The 15,541-nt window shown below is 46.4% G+C and overlaps 1 protein-coding gene across 3 annotated transcripts in view; it reads left to right on the top strand.

The window, feature by feature from the left end:
• The window catches only part of fars2 (phenylalanyl-tRNA synthetase 2, mitochondrial), a 116,194-nt gene that overhangs the window by 24,052 nt on the left and 76,601 nt on the right, over positions 1 to 15,541 (top strand). For all 3 annotated transcript variants that reach the window (XM_036520723.1, XM_036520725.1, XM_036520726.1), the window contains one exon: positions 14,495 to 15,154. In XM_036520723.1, the coding sequence (XP_036376616.1) occupies positions 14,495 to 15,154 (660 nt within the window). The remainder of the gene's footprint in view (positions 1 to 14,494; positions 15,155 to 15,541) is intronic.

Here is a 15,541-nt window from a genome sequence, read left to right as displayed (position 1 = left end):
GAGGCGGTAAGAAAAAGGGGAATCTCTTCAGACCCTCCATGTTGTATTCCTGCAGAGTTCACTGAGCATGCTGCATTTGAGTAAAAGGTAACCATGAGGAGTTTAGGTATGCATACTCAGGGCAGCAGCTTCAGGTCCTGAGAGGAGTTCCGTTAGATTGGTGGTGTGAAAAGTGAGCTGTGGAGGTGGGGAAAAGTGTAAATTACTTTGGGAAAAAGGCTGAATGGAACAAATTAATGAATAACAAAAACCATGATATCATATATATATATATATAATTATATTATAATGAGCGCGTGCACCTGAACAGCCATTAAATTCAGACAGAATGTGCCGCTTGAATTTAAATTCCAGCGGTTGACGTCAGTAATCCAACCTGGAGAAGGGAACCATTTTTGACAGCAAAGTCAGCAGGAGTAAACAAAAATGAAGCTTCCTGCTGGCAAAGAAGAAGACAGGGGGAGCGAGTGCGCTGCTTGTCGATGGCACCTTGTTCTTTCAGCACGGCCGAAAAGCTAGCCTTATTTATTCACGTTTTCAGAAGGAGATGAATTGCCTCCCGGGGTGATGGTTAACTCCAGGGCTTTTGCGCGGGCGGGATTTTGCTAGGGTCTAATGGCGGAGACCTCTTGATCGATGCGTGCTCAGGTGATATCGGTACTCACAGAGTCAGAGTTTGGGGGGCGGGGCTGTGGAGGTTCCAGGGGGAGATCGTGCCAGCTGACCACCTGGTGCCACAGAAACCAGCTGCCCACTTCCACTGGGGGAGCCAGGAGAACTGAAAGCAGGATAATCCAGCTCCCACCTGCTCAACGCAAAGCTCACGGTGGTGCCACCAGTCGTGGCGCTCTCCAGAAAACCTTTGTGTGGTAAGAGCTTGAATCTTGACGCTTTGGTCAGAAGCTCAGCGTCTTAACAGCACAAAAGAGCTGATGGCAGTGAATGCCCTCTGAATGCCAACTGTGAGCTAAATCAGAAACAGCGTATGTGTCTTTCATTTAGTGATGAAAAGTCTAAAAAGCAGGATTGCGTTATGCACACGTATTGTCAACATAGTAGTAAGCTCTTACGTGTGTCATGGCTTTTTCAGCACTTTGTTTTTCTGATAATGTGTTATGATAAAATGTGTAGGGGCCTGTGTAGTGTAAGTATGTGTATTTAACTTACAAAAAATTTATCACTTTTAGGATAAATTTTAAATTTAGGATACTTTGTGTAGAAACTGAACAGGCATCTGTGCATGTCTCTGTGTGTGAGCAAGAATGAGTCCCAGTGCCCACACACTTGCACTTGAATGCGATCTAGTCCAGTCACACAGCTCCACAAGCACAGGCCTGTTCTCTGCCTGTGCGAACACACCCACGCACTCTCACACCTAGAAGGTAAGCTTAATTCAGGTGCTGCTATTTTTCGCACCACAATCTGGACGGCATCACTGCCATCTCCCTCCAGAATTCTGCACTGGTGGAGCATCTCCAAGCCGCCTGTAATTACACAGAGAATTAATTACTAGGGAATTCTTTAAGTCTCGGTTTATATCATTCCAGTTTTAGGCAAATGGTCTTGGCAACAAGACCATCTCATGCCAGATCAGTCATCACTTCAGATGAGTTCAGCTGAATCAGTTGAAGCTTCAAGAAAACTCGAGACTCAGTATTGGATAATTCAGTCGCTTCCTTGAGATGAGTGAGAAGGCCAAGATCTCAGAGGTGTCCCAGAAGGCACAGCACCATCCTTTTTGGCTTTGTTTCTCACAAAAAAAAAGTTATCCCGGAAAAAAGGCCTGGTGTTGAATTGTCCCTCCTTTCATTTTGTTTGTTGTCTGAGAACCCATCAGGAATGAAGTGCACGGCCTCTGCCAGCAGCCCCGCGGCAGTCCAGGGAAATCAATCTTCTCCCTCCACAGCACAATCTCTCAATATGTCCGAACTTTGCGAGCGCTACTTCCGCGACCTCCAACCTGACGTTCCACACCTCAGCGCCAAGAGAAGTCCAGCGACAAGGAGGGAGAGAGCATGAAAGTTTGCCTAGTGGTTGAAAAGTTGGGAGTTGGTGCAAGCAGAACACAGCAGCTTCGGACACAACACATACGTACGCAGTACACAGTACACAGTACACAGTACCGTACATACGTACGCAGATAGCACCAAGGAGGATAAAAATGAGGTGTTTCACCGCTGGGTGAGTGTGACAGAGCACTCTTGCTGCTGTGGTGTAGCGGTACCCATTCGGCAGGGAAGACAAATTGGACATGTTGGTTGAGCTGGCGGAAAGTGCAAAAGTGGCAGATTTCTCTGTGGCCCATCAAAATGTGCCTCTGTTCAAACTGCTGGGCCACACATACAAGCCCCCTCAGACCTTGACATCTCCTGTGGGGTGTACTGTGGTACAGGCGTGTGCAGAAACAAAAATGCAGCAATTCAACACAACGCCAAGAAGTCCGTTTTAAGCAGCATCGTTTTGACCGCACGCCAGAGACGTGTAGCATTGTCAAATGTGAAATTAATAGAACAAATGGTCCATGTGCGAGTGGGATGGGAATTTCTGAGTCGTGCGCTGAGAGATTTTGCTCAATGGGAAAACAGGATGAGGGGCAGTTTGTAGAGGAAGCAGGATTTGGACCGGGCCGCGAGAGCTGCTGGCAACTGTGTGGGTAAAGGGGGGGGGGGGGGGGGGGGGGGGGGCTGTGCCCAGCGCGGCGTGGCCTGCCTTGCCAAAGGATGGGAGCGGACACCTGTCGCTGGCCTAACGCGGGGGCTGCCCTGGCTGGTGCCCAGCACGACCTCTCCACAGGCACCCGGGCATCTCGCTTTTCCATTTCCTGTAGCAGGAGCCAGTGAGTCTGCCCACAATGTGCTATGAGGGGGCGGTAGGTTTAAGTGGAAGGGAGGGGGGAAGATGGGCTGATTCGCCCAGTTGCTCATTTAACCCATTAACTGTCCCATTCAGGATGTGGTCACTGGTGGATTCACTTGTAACTATCTAGTCTTCGCTAAGGCCGCATTTTGTCTCTGGATAGTTAGGTACCTCCTTTAATTCAGATGGTTTTTTTTCCCATTAATGTGATTGTTTCTTCAATACAGACAATAAGCAGAAAACGGTTCCCATGGCTCCTAGAGGCTCACAGCTTCACCAAAGTTCCTTCGTTCAATAAAACTGTTACAAAGATATCTTGTGCTAATGCACAGGGGATGGGCCAGCTGAAATAACAGCATTTGCTGAAAGGCTTTTCCCTGCGTTGACAGTCCCCCGTCAGTGATGCAATCCTTACAGCGCATCAATGAGAAATGAGAAGAGCAGAGAAGGGGGGGAGGGGGGGGCAGCCAGATGGATTGTCTGTTTTTCATAGGGACAGTTGGAGAAAATGTTCCAGATGTTAAAGTACAGCCTTTTGTTTCCCACTTTATTTTGGTCCTCTTGGGTGAAGACTTGACTGGAGCCAGACAATACAATATTTCTAGCAAAAGGAGGTTCCTTCAAAGAGGAATAAAAACTCTTTTGAGCATGTCACTTGGCTCGTGAGATCTCCTCATTGGCACAATCCATTGGTCCAAGTCCCTGGATCTGCTGCTCAGTCCACTGTCTGCCATTGCTTGTTGGAGTGTGTCCTGAAGCAATGCCTGATGGGACAGTTTCAATGTGCCAGCAGGCGTCTGAGGCAGTGCAGGGTTTGAATTTACATTTTGGTCCAGGGCAACTGGTAGATGAAATAATTTACAGTCCAGTTGGGTTTCTCCCAGCCACAAATTTCAGCAAGGCACCTGTGTGGTAGCAACATTGATATAATTAAGGAAAGCTAGCTAGTCTAGCTGGCTAGCCAGCAATATAGATACAACCAAAGCTGACAGCTACACCACAGTAATGTTTGCTACCACTATTAGACGCTAGCTAGCTAGACAGACATTATCTATGAACATGACAAATCAATGAAATTCGAATCAGACTTAATCAAACAGCCACTCAAAATCAAAGAGGAGAAGAATAGAATAGAACAAACGAACAAACAATGGTGAGCGCAGGGTCAGCAGCAGAGCCGCGCCCCCGGAAGTCTCTCTAAGACACTTACTCCCCTTTTTCCTGATGGCATTCAGAGATTATCCTCATTATTTTGTTGTCTGTTTACTCAATGGAAATCAGTAGCCATGCCAGCTATAAAAATGTGATATTTTGATATCACATATTGATCAGTCTGTCACATGCTATGTGATAGACAGGATAAACAGAAAAAACTAGCTATTTATTTGTCAAATCATGCCATATCTTCCTGTGGTAGAAGAATTTGCATTGTGCTGTCATATGAAGCTCATCATTTGACAACCAGAGATTGTACAGAAATAACCCCAGATAACAGGAAATTTCACAACTGGGAAATGACAAGGGGGCCTGCATTTTAATTACAGTTAAAAAAATGGATTTTTAGGAGCTCGACTGAAAGGGGCTTCTATCTGGCTTTCTTGCACTGTATAAGGGCTCTTTGGCTAATAGCTGACTGTGAAAAATTTGTATTACTTTTACGAAAAAAAACCTCCCTGCAACTTGAACCCGCCAAAGTGAAAATTTGTCCACATTTGCGGGCTGGCGGGTGTTAATTTCAGACACTCTAGTTTGTACAGGACCATGCTTTCACCTCTTGTTTCTCTCTGAACAACAAGCACTCATATACAGCACCTGCCCTCTCCAGGATACTGGTCCACAAGGCTACGCGTAAAGGCACGAGAGATCGACCCTAAGCAGGCCATGCTTCAGTGAGGTTTTTCAGTAAGCAAAAGTGAAAGCTGAAGCATGGATTTGAATGGATTAATCAAGAGAGCTTAGGTGAGGGAGGGGAAGAGAGATGTGCCAGGACTTGTGTCCCCTGGTGGTGTCATCTTTTAAAGTTGACATTTCAAAGGCAAAATCCTTCCCCTGATAATATCTTCTTTCTTGGCTTGCAAATGATAAGTGGAATGGAATGCAGATGTGAGGTTCACTAATCAAACATGCATGACCCAAAGGATATATAAGCATCCTGCTGAAGAAGACATCATTTGTAGGGCTTTGAGTTTAGGGTGCACAATGCTAATACTGTTCGATGTGTCATCAGTATGGTAGTCCACACTAATAGATTTTCACTACAGATCTGGAGATTTATATGTTATTTGTCAGCTTAGTGCATGGATAAACCTCTCTGGCATATCTCAGTGATGTCATGATTCAAGGGATATAGACCAAGAATCATGTGTACACATTCACTTTTTCCTGTCAGTAAACTGACAGATATTTGCAGTTTTGCGGAGCATTATTATGATTTTGTTTTAGTCGTGTTTTTGTCTTTGTTTTAGTTTTGTCTTTAAAACAATACGTTATGAAAAATGCTTTCTCAAAGATAGCAAACAGCAACCATATTTAATGGGCTGTGTTTTCAGGGTGCAAGAACAAGCAGGCCAACTTTAGTTCATGACACCTACCTCGCAACCTCACAACCCACCTAGTGCTCGTCACAGAAGAGATGGTTTCAGCTTGAACTGAGCATTGCATAATATGCAGGAGTGACTAGGTGTATGCTTATTATTAGCTATATTTTATATTAGAATGTTGTAGCAGAGCATATCCTCAAAAGGGTTTCTCTGTTGAAAATCTCATTTTTCGTAGGGTTTGCTTCTCAGAAGTATTAACCGCTTTCTCTTCGTTTATCCTGAGTGCAGTACCCAGTCCTGTGTCGGTCCACTTCTCTTTCACATAGGCAAACGATTGTGTAAATGGTGCAGTCAGAGATTGAGATCAAAAACAGACTGTTTATTCATTAATAAAAGGCTGCTGTTGACCTCATGAATAAAGGTGGAGATTCATAATGGCTGACCTCATGAGCAGTGGCAGTGGGATTCCATAGCCTTGTCCCAGCTTGTTTGAAGAACTCTCTCAAGCTGAGTTGCAGTGGGTCATGGTTCTGGGTGCTTCCTGTAAAATCTGAAAGCTGCAGTTGCCCTGTTACACTTAATTTGTTCTGTAAACAGCCTCTCTGGCTTGACAGTTCCTGTATGTTATTCAAGGAGAACCTTGCTAATGTTGATCTTTTGTAGTCATTTGCAAGTACCGCTGGCACACTGGGCAAATTTACGATTTAATAACAATGTTCCTGACCGCTTTTTGCTAGGGCGCAAGTGGAAAGCGACGTTTTCAGGGTGTTGGTTTAAGGTGATTTGACTGTTAACTGAGAAACCCAAATTCTGATTGGTCTAAAATGGCACGTTTTTGATTTGTCACACGTCCCCCGTTCCGTCCCGTCGAGGAATGTTTTGTAAGCGGGCCTTAACGTGTATGTAGCCGAAAGCCTCGACAAGTAATTTGCCTGATAGATGTCTTGCCTCTTCTGTGTGTTTGAATAGGGAGCTGGCAGAGGGAACCGCAGGTATTTTTATCCCGGTGTAATTGCAAGCACTCTGCCGCCTGTGATGTATCGCCAGCTTCACACGCTGTCATCGGTCTTGTCTCGCTCTTCCACTCGGGTGCCTGATGTTACACTTATCCTCGTGTGCAAACCACATCTGACAGGCTTGCGAGTGCAACAAACAGTTTTAGTCTTTTTTCGCTGGGGACCCAGCACCATTTCAAGTATTTCCACACTGTTTCTTTCCATATCGATTTGTTTCTTTATGCTGCAAAAGCTCTGTGAAGTCATTCATCTGATAACTTCTGAAGTTGCGGGTCTCCAGTTGCAATTGAGAACACTTTGATAATGGACAGGTTCCAGTCTGTCATTGTGCACAGACGTATCTTGAAAACGTATAACATTTTATATATTTTTCCATAAAGGTTAGCTCTGTTTTATTCTGGGAAGAAAATGGCTCTGCAGATCTCTGGATAAACATGTCTTTGTGCAATTCATATAACAGGCCAACTTGAACATTTTTACTTTGAGATATTTGGTCCATATACACATAATTATTGAAACTCCTCACTGTATGTTATTAAACTTTTGGATGAATCAGAAGTGCTGAAGATCATTGGGGCCAAGATAGTAGACAAAAAATCCTAGTAATGTGTTTTCAAGAGTTCCAAATGCACAAAAATCTTAGCCCATTTGATAGGCTAGATATGCAAGGATTCAGCTCTGCTTCCACCCTCCCTGTGCAGTAAACCCAGTGTAAGTGTGTGGTTGAGCGCTAAGAGCTAGTGCAAGGGTGTCCCTGCCCAACTGCTGGAGAGCTCCCCTGCCCTGCAGGCTCGTGTCACATGGAGCAGGCCCCGTGTCTCCGGCTTGACTTCAGGGCTTTTCCCCCTCTCTCTGCAGTCCCACCGCCACCAGGATGAAAAGCCTCTCTGGTGTGGCTGAGGGAAAAAAAAAAAAAACAATGAACGATCGCCAGGTTTTCATGAAAATGCTCATATGATACGCGGTCAGTGCCAGATTGGCTCTCAAAATAGCACAGATGACAGGGAGGAGAGGGGGGGGGGGGCACCGTGTTTTTTTACAACACTGCCCTCTGCCTCCGCTGCGTGATTCACTCCTTGCTCTCGTGTCTGCGTGACCATGTTCTTGTGGGTCAGTGTGCTGTGACACCTAGCTAGCACCACCTACGAACTTTGAGTCACCCCTCCGTCACATGTTAATGTCTATCTTAAGGCTCATTTTTTTTGTCGGTGGTGTATCTGTCACTCAGCGACACAAACATGCAGTCATGAGGGGACTAGGAGCTGTTTTAATTCCTCGTTTGGTAGGTGGTTATTCGAAAATGTCTGCCATGATGAAAATGAAAGAAATGGAATGGGTACAATGTATCGCAGGCCAGATATACAACATATATCTGTGTGTGTGTGTGTGTGTAGTCAGGTCCAAAATTATTGGTACCCTTGATAAAAATGAAGAAAAGGGGCTGCATATAATAAAAACAGAGATAATGATATATATTTTATGTTCAAACATACACTATATGGACAAAAGTATTCGGACGCCTGACCATTACATTGTATTCAAATACATATACTTTAATATGGAGTTGGTCCCCCTTTTGAAGCTATAACAGGTTCCACTCTTCTTGGAAGGCTTTCCATAAGATTTTGGAGTGTTTCTGTGAGCATTTGTGCCCATTCATTCTGTAGAGCATTTACGAGGTCAGGCACTGATGTTGGACGAGAAGGCCTGGCTCGCAATCTCCATTCCAGTTCATCCCAAAGGTGCTCGATGGGGTTGAGGTCAGGGCTCTGTACGGGCCAGTCAAGTTCTTCCACACCCACAGTCATGTTGGAATAGAAAAAGGCCTTCCCCAAACTGTTGCCACAAAGTTGGAAGCATAGCATTGTCCAAAATGTCTTGGTATGCTGAAGCATTAAATCACTTCACTGGAGATAAGGGGCCTAGCCCAAACCCTGAAAAACAGGTGTGGCCAAATGCCTTTGTCCATATAGTGTATGTGTATAACTATATACTTTTATTTCAATACATTTGTTCACATTTCATTGTTTTTTATTAGGGAATCTCATTTTTTTCTGAAAACCAGGTGTCAAAATTATTGGTACCACTAACAATTATTGTAAATAAAATTGCAAAGAAAAAGTTAATTTCACTTTAAAGGATCTATATTGTGTCATTCCATCATTTCCTGTTTTACTAGGGTATACAAATGGGGTAACACACATGCAAAATCCCTTTGTCATCCATCACCTTAGGAAAAGCTATGTCAATTCAAAAGAGACAGATGGTATTTGACCTTCACAAGTCTGGTAATGGGTACGAAAAAATACATAAACAGTTAAACACTCCACTTAGCACTGTAAGGGCAATAATAAAAAAAAATTAAATATGGAATGATTGCACACTTGCCAGGAAGAGGATGCAAGTGCTTGTTGTCCCCATGGATGATGAGCAAGATGATGAGGAACGCAATAAAGAACCCAAGGATCATGGTTCAAGAATGGGGTTGGCTGCATCTTGGGGGCACCACATTTCAAAAACAGCCATAAGATGCCACCTCCATACCAACAAGTTCTTTGGAAGGGTTGCACGAAGAAAGCCCTTACTGGTTTTGAGTTTGTCTGACTTCATTGGAATTATGACTGAAAGAGACTGATATGGCTATATGAGACCAAAATTGAACTTTCTGGCTATACACACCATCGGCATATTTGGCAGCAAAAGAGGAATGCACTTATGGAAGTGGGTCATTGATTTCTGTTGCCAGTGGTCCAGGGGCCAGTTAAGATCAGTGGTATAATGAATTCCTTTAAGTAGCAGGAATGTTTTGAATGGCATTTTAGAGATTCGTTGCTATGATCTTTCAACAGTATGTTAAATATAGATTGTTATTTGGGAATAAAACATTTTACAGTTGGAAATAGCTGAATCTGGAATGTAAAAGCAGTCCTTCAGAAGCATCAAGAATTTAATTCTTTATAATAAGAGATCTGCTGTTTTTGATTGATATTCCCTCACGCTCTTCAATGTATGCTGACTGGTTTTTCAGTGGCTGTGTTTCGGCGCTATAAATTTTTCATCCTGCTGGTTTGAGCAGTTCTCTGCAGTGTTGTCTACAACAGCCAGTTGAGAGAAAGCGATGTGACATATGACCCCACCACGTCCTCGGCCGCCAGGAAGCCTTTGCGTGTTTTCGCTCGGCTGCTGAGATGTCAGGGATCCACAGTGGCCTGGAAGGCTACTAAGCAGGATGGAGCAGTGGAACCATGTTATCGTGTCTTTTTTTTTTTTCTTTCTCTCTCTCCTTTTTTCCTTCCTTTCCCTAACCCTCTCTCTGTTTTCGCTGCATCTCCGCTGACACCCTGCCGGAGTCCATCTCTCTCTCTCTCTCTCTCTCTCTCTCTCTCTCTCTCTCTCTCTCTCTCTCTCTCGTCCCTCCCTTCCCCTCACTCCCTTCTCCTTCGCAAACGCTCAGCACATCACAAGCGGCAGATTTACTGCTCCAATCTCGCTCCCCTGTCAGGGAGATGATCAGTGTATAAACCAGGCCTCGCCCACAGGCTAGTGGAGGGGAAAAGAATGGCGGAGCCGATACACCGAAAACGCCGCCTGTTGTCCCATCATCATCATCATCGTCGTCATCATCATTACCGTCATCGCAGTCTAATGTCACACATTCTTATTCTCGCGTATTAATCCATCCGCTAGAGACAGAGGAGCAGAGAGGTGGAGCGCGCGTAACTCAGCTGTTGCTTTGACGGTAGGTTGACAGAGGGCCCGGTTGTGCCCACCTCATGCTGTGATTAGAAGGCAGGCCGGTGCTGCTCGCCGTGAGTGAAAGCATCAATAAAACAAACGCCGCAGAGCTGCGAGTCAAGCGTGGTGAGTCCGAGGGGGTTATCTCCTCCCCTGCACCCTTCCCCGCGCAGCTGTTCATGCTGAAATACCGTGTCAGCCTTGGCCGGATCGCTGTGATCTGTGCATTCGTACAACAGCCACGCAGCTGTCAAAAGCGGGGAGATCCTAACCTCGTTATAACTTAAGTGTCTAATCTGCTACCCCCCCCATCTGATTGTGACTGTTCACAAAAACAAAAGTCGATGAGGTCAGTTTTTGTGACCTGAAATTTGATATATTTAATAAAAGTGCATTCTGCCAAAATGGCTTAATCTGGTGCACCTATAGATTTGTCATGGGTTGAGGTCAGGGTGCAAAGGCTGATTTAAGGTCGTAATGCAGACATGTTAAGGTTTCAAAATCTAGGTTTTAACAGCAGATCATTCTTATTCCATCGGATTAACCTGGGTCTAACAAACAGTTAGATACTAGAGCAGTTGTAGACCATGAGACAATTCTCGTCTCTTTTCTAAATACAAACCATTTCTCTCAAAAGTAGAACATTTTGTCCATCTTTACTGAATGATTAGTTGTACACTGGTAAATACAGTATATTACTGTACCTCACAGCAGAGCACCACACACCGCAGGCCTGGCTCCTCTTTCAGGAGCCTTCACACGTTTCTGTGGAGGGCATTCTCTGCCTCCTGCTGCCGGAACAGAGCATAGGCATCCTCTCAGGCACAAAGTCACAGTCACCGGTGCTGTTGCAGTGATGTAATTATGTGTCAGAGGCGTGCAGGGGTGGTAGGGGTCTTGCGCAAAAATACACTCATTCACACAGGGTCCCAGCGGTTGAATGTGTGACCTGCGACCCCAGCACAGACACACCCGCAGGAGATGCTCAGTGTAGTGTAGATTAATGTGGTCTTAAAAACCTGCACTGAGCTTCCCTCCTTTAAGCGTAGTGGTCTTGCTGTTTATTAGTAAAAAACAAAAAAAATAAATAAATCTAACGGATCTTGTTGTGCATGAGAGTGTATGGCTTTTTTTACGAGGTGTGTGCTTGTTTTCTGTCTGTGTGTGTGTGTGTGCGTGTGTGTGTGTGCGCGTGTGTGAGTGACTGTGTGTGTGTGAGTGAGTATGTGTGTGTGTGTATAAGAGTGTGTGTGTGTGAGTGTGTGTGTGTGTGTGAGTGAGTGTGTGTGTATGTGTATGTGTGTGAGTATAAGAGTGTGCGTGTGTGTATGTGTGTGTGTGAGTATAAGAGCTCGTGTGTGTTGGTGCCAGCTGTCGCGATGGTGTGGATTAGTACTGTGGCTGTCACCTCTTGGCTGTCTGCAGAGCAGGACTCAGCTCAAACAGGTGTGGACAGTCTGATCCCTGCTATTGATTGTGTCTCTGCTTGGCGCTCTCTCTGGGGCTGGAGATGAACTGCTGACTGAGAGCAATCAGCCTCTGCCACCTCAATCCAATTACTGCGCCTAGCCTGTGCCACACACAGACACACACTCACACACATACCCATTCACACACACAGTCGTACACTGACACACCCACACACCCACACACATACCCATTCACACACACAGTCGTACACTGACACACCCACACACCCACACACATACCCATTCACACACACAGTCGTACACTGACACACACACACCCACACACATACCCATTCACACACACAGTCGTACACTGACACACACACACCCACACACATACCCATTCACACACACAGTCGTACACTGACACACACACACATACACACACATGCACATGTACAGATGCACACGTGCACACACAGATGTGCACACGCACACTGAGAGACTCCTGTACGTTCTTCAGAACAGGAGAAGGCACTGGCTAAACCAAACGCAAAATACCTTGTCTGAGATGTCTGCCATGTTTTTAGGTTCATTACACCTAAAATACTTATGCATATAGTAGTGCATTTATCTTTGCAATAGGGGATGCATAATTTGCTCTACGCCAGTCATCAGTTGATGTCTTACTATTAGTGTTGTTGTTAATAATATGTAGTTTTTTTTGTGCATAACACTATCACTATGGCAAATGGCATGTGAAGCTGGAGCTCTTCACTTTGTCTAGGAGCTTGAAAGACTTGTGCCTCTGAGGTGGTGCAGTATTTTGTAATATGTGTCTCTCCCTTTTTCTCTCCCTCCGTCACTCTCTGACGCTGCACCCTGACTGTAGATCTGTGGTATTCTCCCTCAGCCTGTAATTGGTGAATGTGGAAAAAAAGTTGACTTGATTTAGCGGCGGAGATCAGGAGATTCATTCTTCCTCAATCTGATCAGGAAGTCGAGATCTACAACGGCTGGTCCGCCCCTCACCCGGACCCTCTTCGGCAGCCGTCTTATTTTATCCGCGTACGCAAGGAAGCAATTATACTGACTTGCATCGCATCCCAAAGAAACTGAAGTGCGCCCGACTGAGCTCGGACGCGAGAGCTCTGTTCACTACAATAACAACGTTTCCCGGTTGTTCCTTTCTTGCTCTTTTTCATAAATTATTGCAAAGACAAATATTTGATGGAAAATCCAATAGAGAGCTACTGTTGGCCAGGGGTAAACACGGCTCGGTCCTCCTGTTCAACCCACCTGTTCCCCCCGGCACGGATTCAGCAGCTCAAACAAACCCTCCTGGAAACTGCACAGAGAGAGCCCATTCCGCCAAAGGTTTCAGCTAGCAGGTTCTCATATAAATCCTGTCTCTCATCTGCTGGCTGCGCTGCACATAAATTAACGTCTCTGTGTAAATCGAATGGCCTCCTCTTCTCTCGTGGGTCTTCGGCGCACAGCGGTACGGTCAGATCTGGCGCGGGTACTGTGTCCGTCATTTGATCTCCTGTAACCTTTGGTGAAGCTGCCGTCACCTGTTAAAATCCCTGACACTATCACGGTATGAAGTCTTTACACGCCTTGTGTAACACCTTCAGGACGTACGGCATAAGCGTTCACAGATGTTCTCCCTCAGCATCGCCGTACGCTGTATGAAGGAGTGAAACAAAGGCACAGTAATGCTCGCGCGAATAATCCACGCGTAAAGACGCGGACTGTCTTCCTCTGACACGCTGCGATGAAAAGGAGAAAGTTTCTGTCTGGCTCTTTGAACGCTGGCCAGCAGGGGCTCCCGCTGTCATTCCACAGCCTGTGTCGGTGCACGTTAGTATTAAAAAAACGCATTAATCCCCAAAGGCCAAGATTCCATGTATTGCTCAAGGACAGCTGTTTATGGTTTGATGAGTGTTACTTCAGGTGCAGTTGTAGACGTACCCCGCTGCAAGCAGCACTGAGCAGGGATGGAACAGGACTGCGTCCGCTATGCCGGCTGTGTAGCGCCACGCATGGCGTTTTACCCCTGTTCTGTGCCTCTGTGCATTTGATGTACGCTGTGAAGCGCGTGATGAAGGAAGAGATGTTTCCTTCACCTTATAGAATTGATGGTGTGGTGGTACGGCAGCCATCTTGAGAGCTAGAAGGGGCCTTATAGTCGGAATCTCTCTTTCGGTGACAGGCTGGAGAGCAAGGTGATCAGAGGGTGTCGCAGAGATGAGCCGCTCTCAGAAATGAGCACATCTGCCTGTACCACAATGACAATGGAAGAAATTATTGGACGTATTCGTCGTCATAAAATGCGCCTCTGTTTTTAATGGGTTTGTTTTCACTTTACACTTTCTGCTGTGATCCAAGAAAAAACGTGCTTTGTTATTATGCGCTACACTGTGAGCAAATATGTGAGATGTGGTCCTCAGACAGAAAGCACAGAAGTCTGGAAGTTCCGATCTACTCATGCAAATGTGGCGAATATTCACCTTAAATAGCTGAGTGTTGACTGTTTCTGTTTCATTTGTTTCATGGTTTTCGCGGATTTCACACCACTGAATTTGTTAATGCTGTTTTATTTTAAAACTGTCTCGGTATAAAATCACTGAAGTCTTCTCAACTTCAAAACGATTGCAGAGCAAGGGCACGGTGTACATTCATTCTAATTCTGTCTTTGCTCTTACTGCACCTTCTTCCTGTAAAATAAGCCATGCGTATTCAGTAAGATGAAGATATGAATTGTTACTCTAATTCTGTTTGATTGGCACAGTATCCATTGTATCTATTTCCCTAGGACTGGTTTTCAGGAACTCTTCCCCTTGTTGTTGCTCGTGTCTAAAAATGCCAGTCCTTGTGTGCCAAACTGAGACCCGTACCATCTCTTCTCTTTTGCTGTTCATGCTCTTGCCCCCAGGTTTATGGATTGGGTGTCATGAGGATCTGCCCCAAAGCCCGCCCCCTGTTGCTCCTCCCCCTGCTGAAGCCGGCAGCCCTGCACAGGTGGCCCAGCCATATCCGGGCCAGTCCCTGTGCGCAGGCTCACAGACTCCTCCCCTACAGAGGCGTGGCCACCGAAGGCCCCGCCTCACACCCCAGTGGACAGCGGGATTCTGTGGAGGTGCTGGGGCAGCTCTTCCGCCGGGACAGCTACACCAATGTCACAGCCAAGATCCTGTCCAAGGTGGGGCGCAACCTGCACAACCAGGCACACCACCCGCTGTGGCTCCTCAAAGAGCGCATCAAGGCCCACTTCTACGGGGCCTTCGTGGGCCGCAGGGGGAACCCCCTCTTCTCTGTCTACGACAATCTCAGCCCCGTGGTGACGGTGGAGCAGAACTTCGACAGCCTCCTGATCCCGGCAGACCACGCCAGCAGGAAGAAGGGGGACAACTACTACCTCAACCAGGGTCATATGCTGCGGGCGCACACCTCGGCCCACCAGCGCGACCTCATACGCTGCGGCCTGGACACCTTCCTGGTGGCGGGCGATGTGTACCGGCGGGATGAGATCGACACCAGCCACTACCCCGTCTTCCACCAGATGGAGGGCGTTCGGCTCTTCTCCAACCACGAGGTGAGGACGGCGCCGGCCTGTGCCGCCGCAACATTTCCCTTCTTAGCGCTCCGCGTGTTACCCACACTCCTTTTTGTTACGGCTACAGCTACAGTTATTCATAGCAGACGCTTTCACCCGAAGCCACTCAAAGTACATTGGAGGTGTACATTCCGCTATTATGCGTGTTCCCTAGGAATTGAACCCACAGCCTTGGCGTCGCTCGGGCCGTGCTCTACCAGTTGAGCCATAGGAACAGTTTCAGGAACAGTCCCGTCAGTTTCACCTGAGAGCACAGTCAGCCAAATAATTTTGCGTAAAACAACGCCAGCCGCAGGGCAGTTAGAGACGGATCACACCAGTGCTACCCTAATGACCTAAAGTGTGCGGGGCTCTTACCTGCCCCCC

The sequence above is a fragment of the Megalops cyprinoides genome, chromosome 2 (genome assembly GCF_013368585.1).
Source record: "Megalops cyprinoides isolate fMegCyp1 chromosome 2, fMegCyp1.pri, whole genome shotgun sequence".
Classification (NCBI taxonomy): Eukaryota; Metazoa; Chordata; class Actinopteri; order Elopiformes; family Megalopidae; genus Megalops; species Megalops cyprinoides.
Note: the sequence above shows the minus strand (reverse complement) of the source record. Positions and strands in the feature narration are given on the sequence as shown.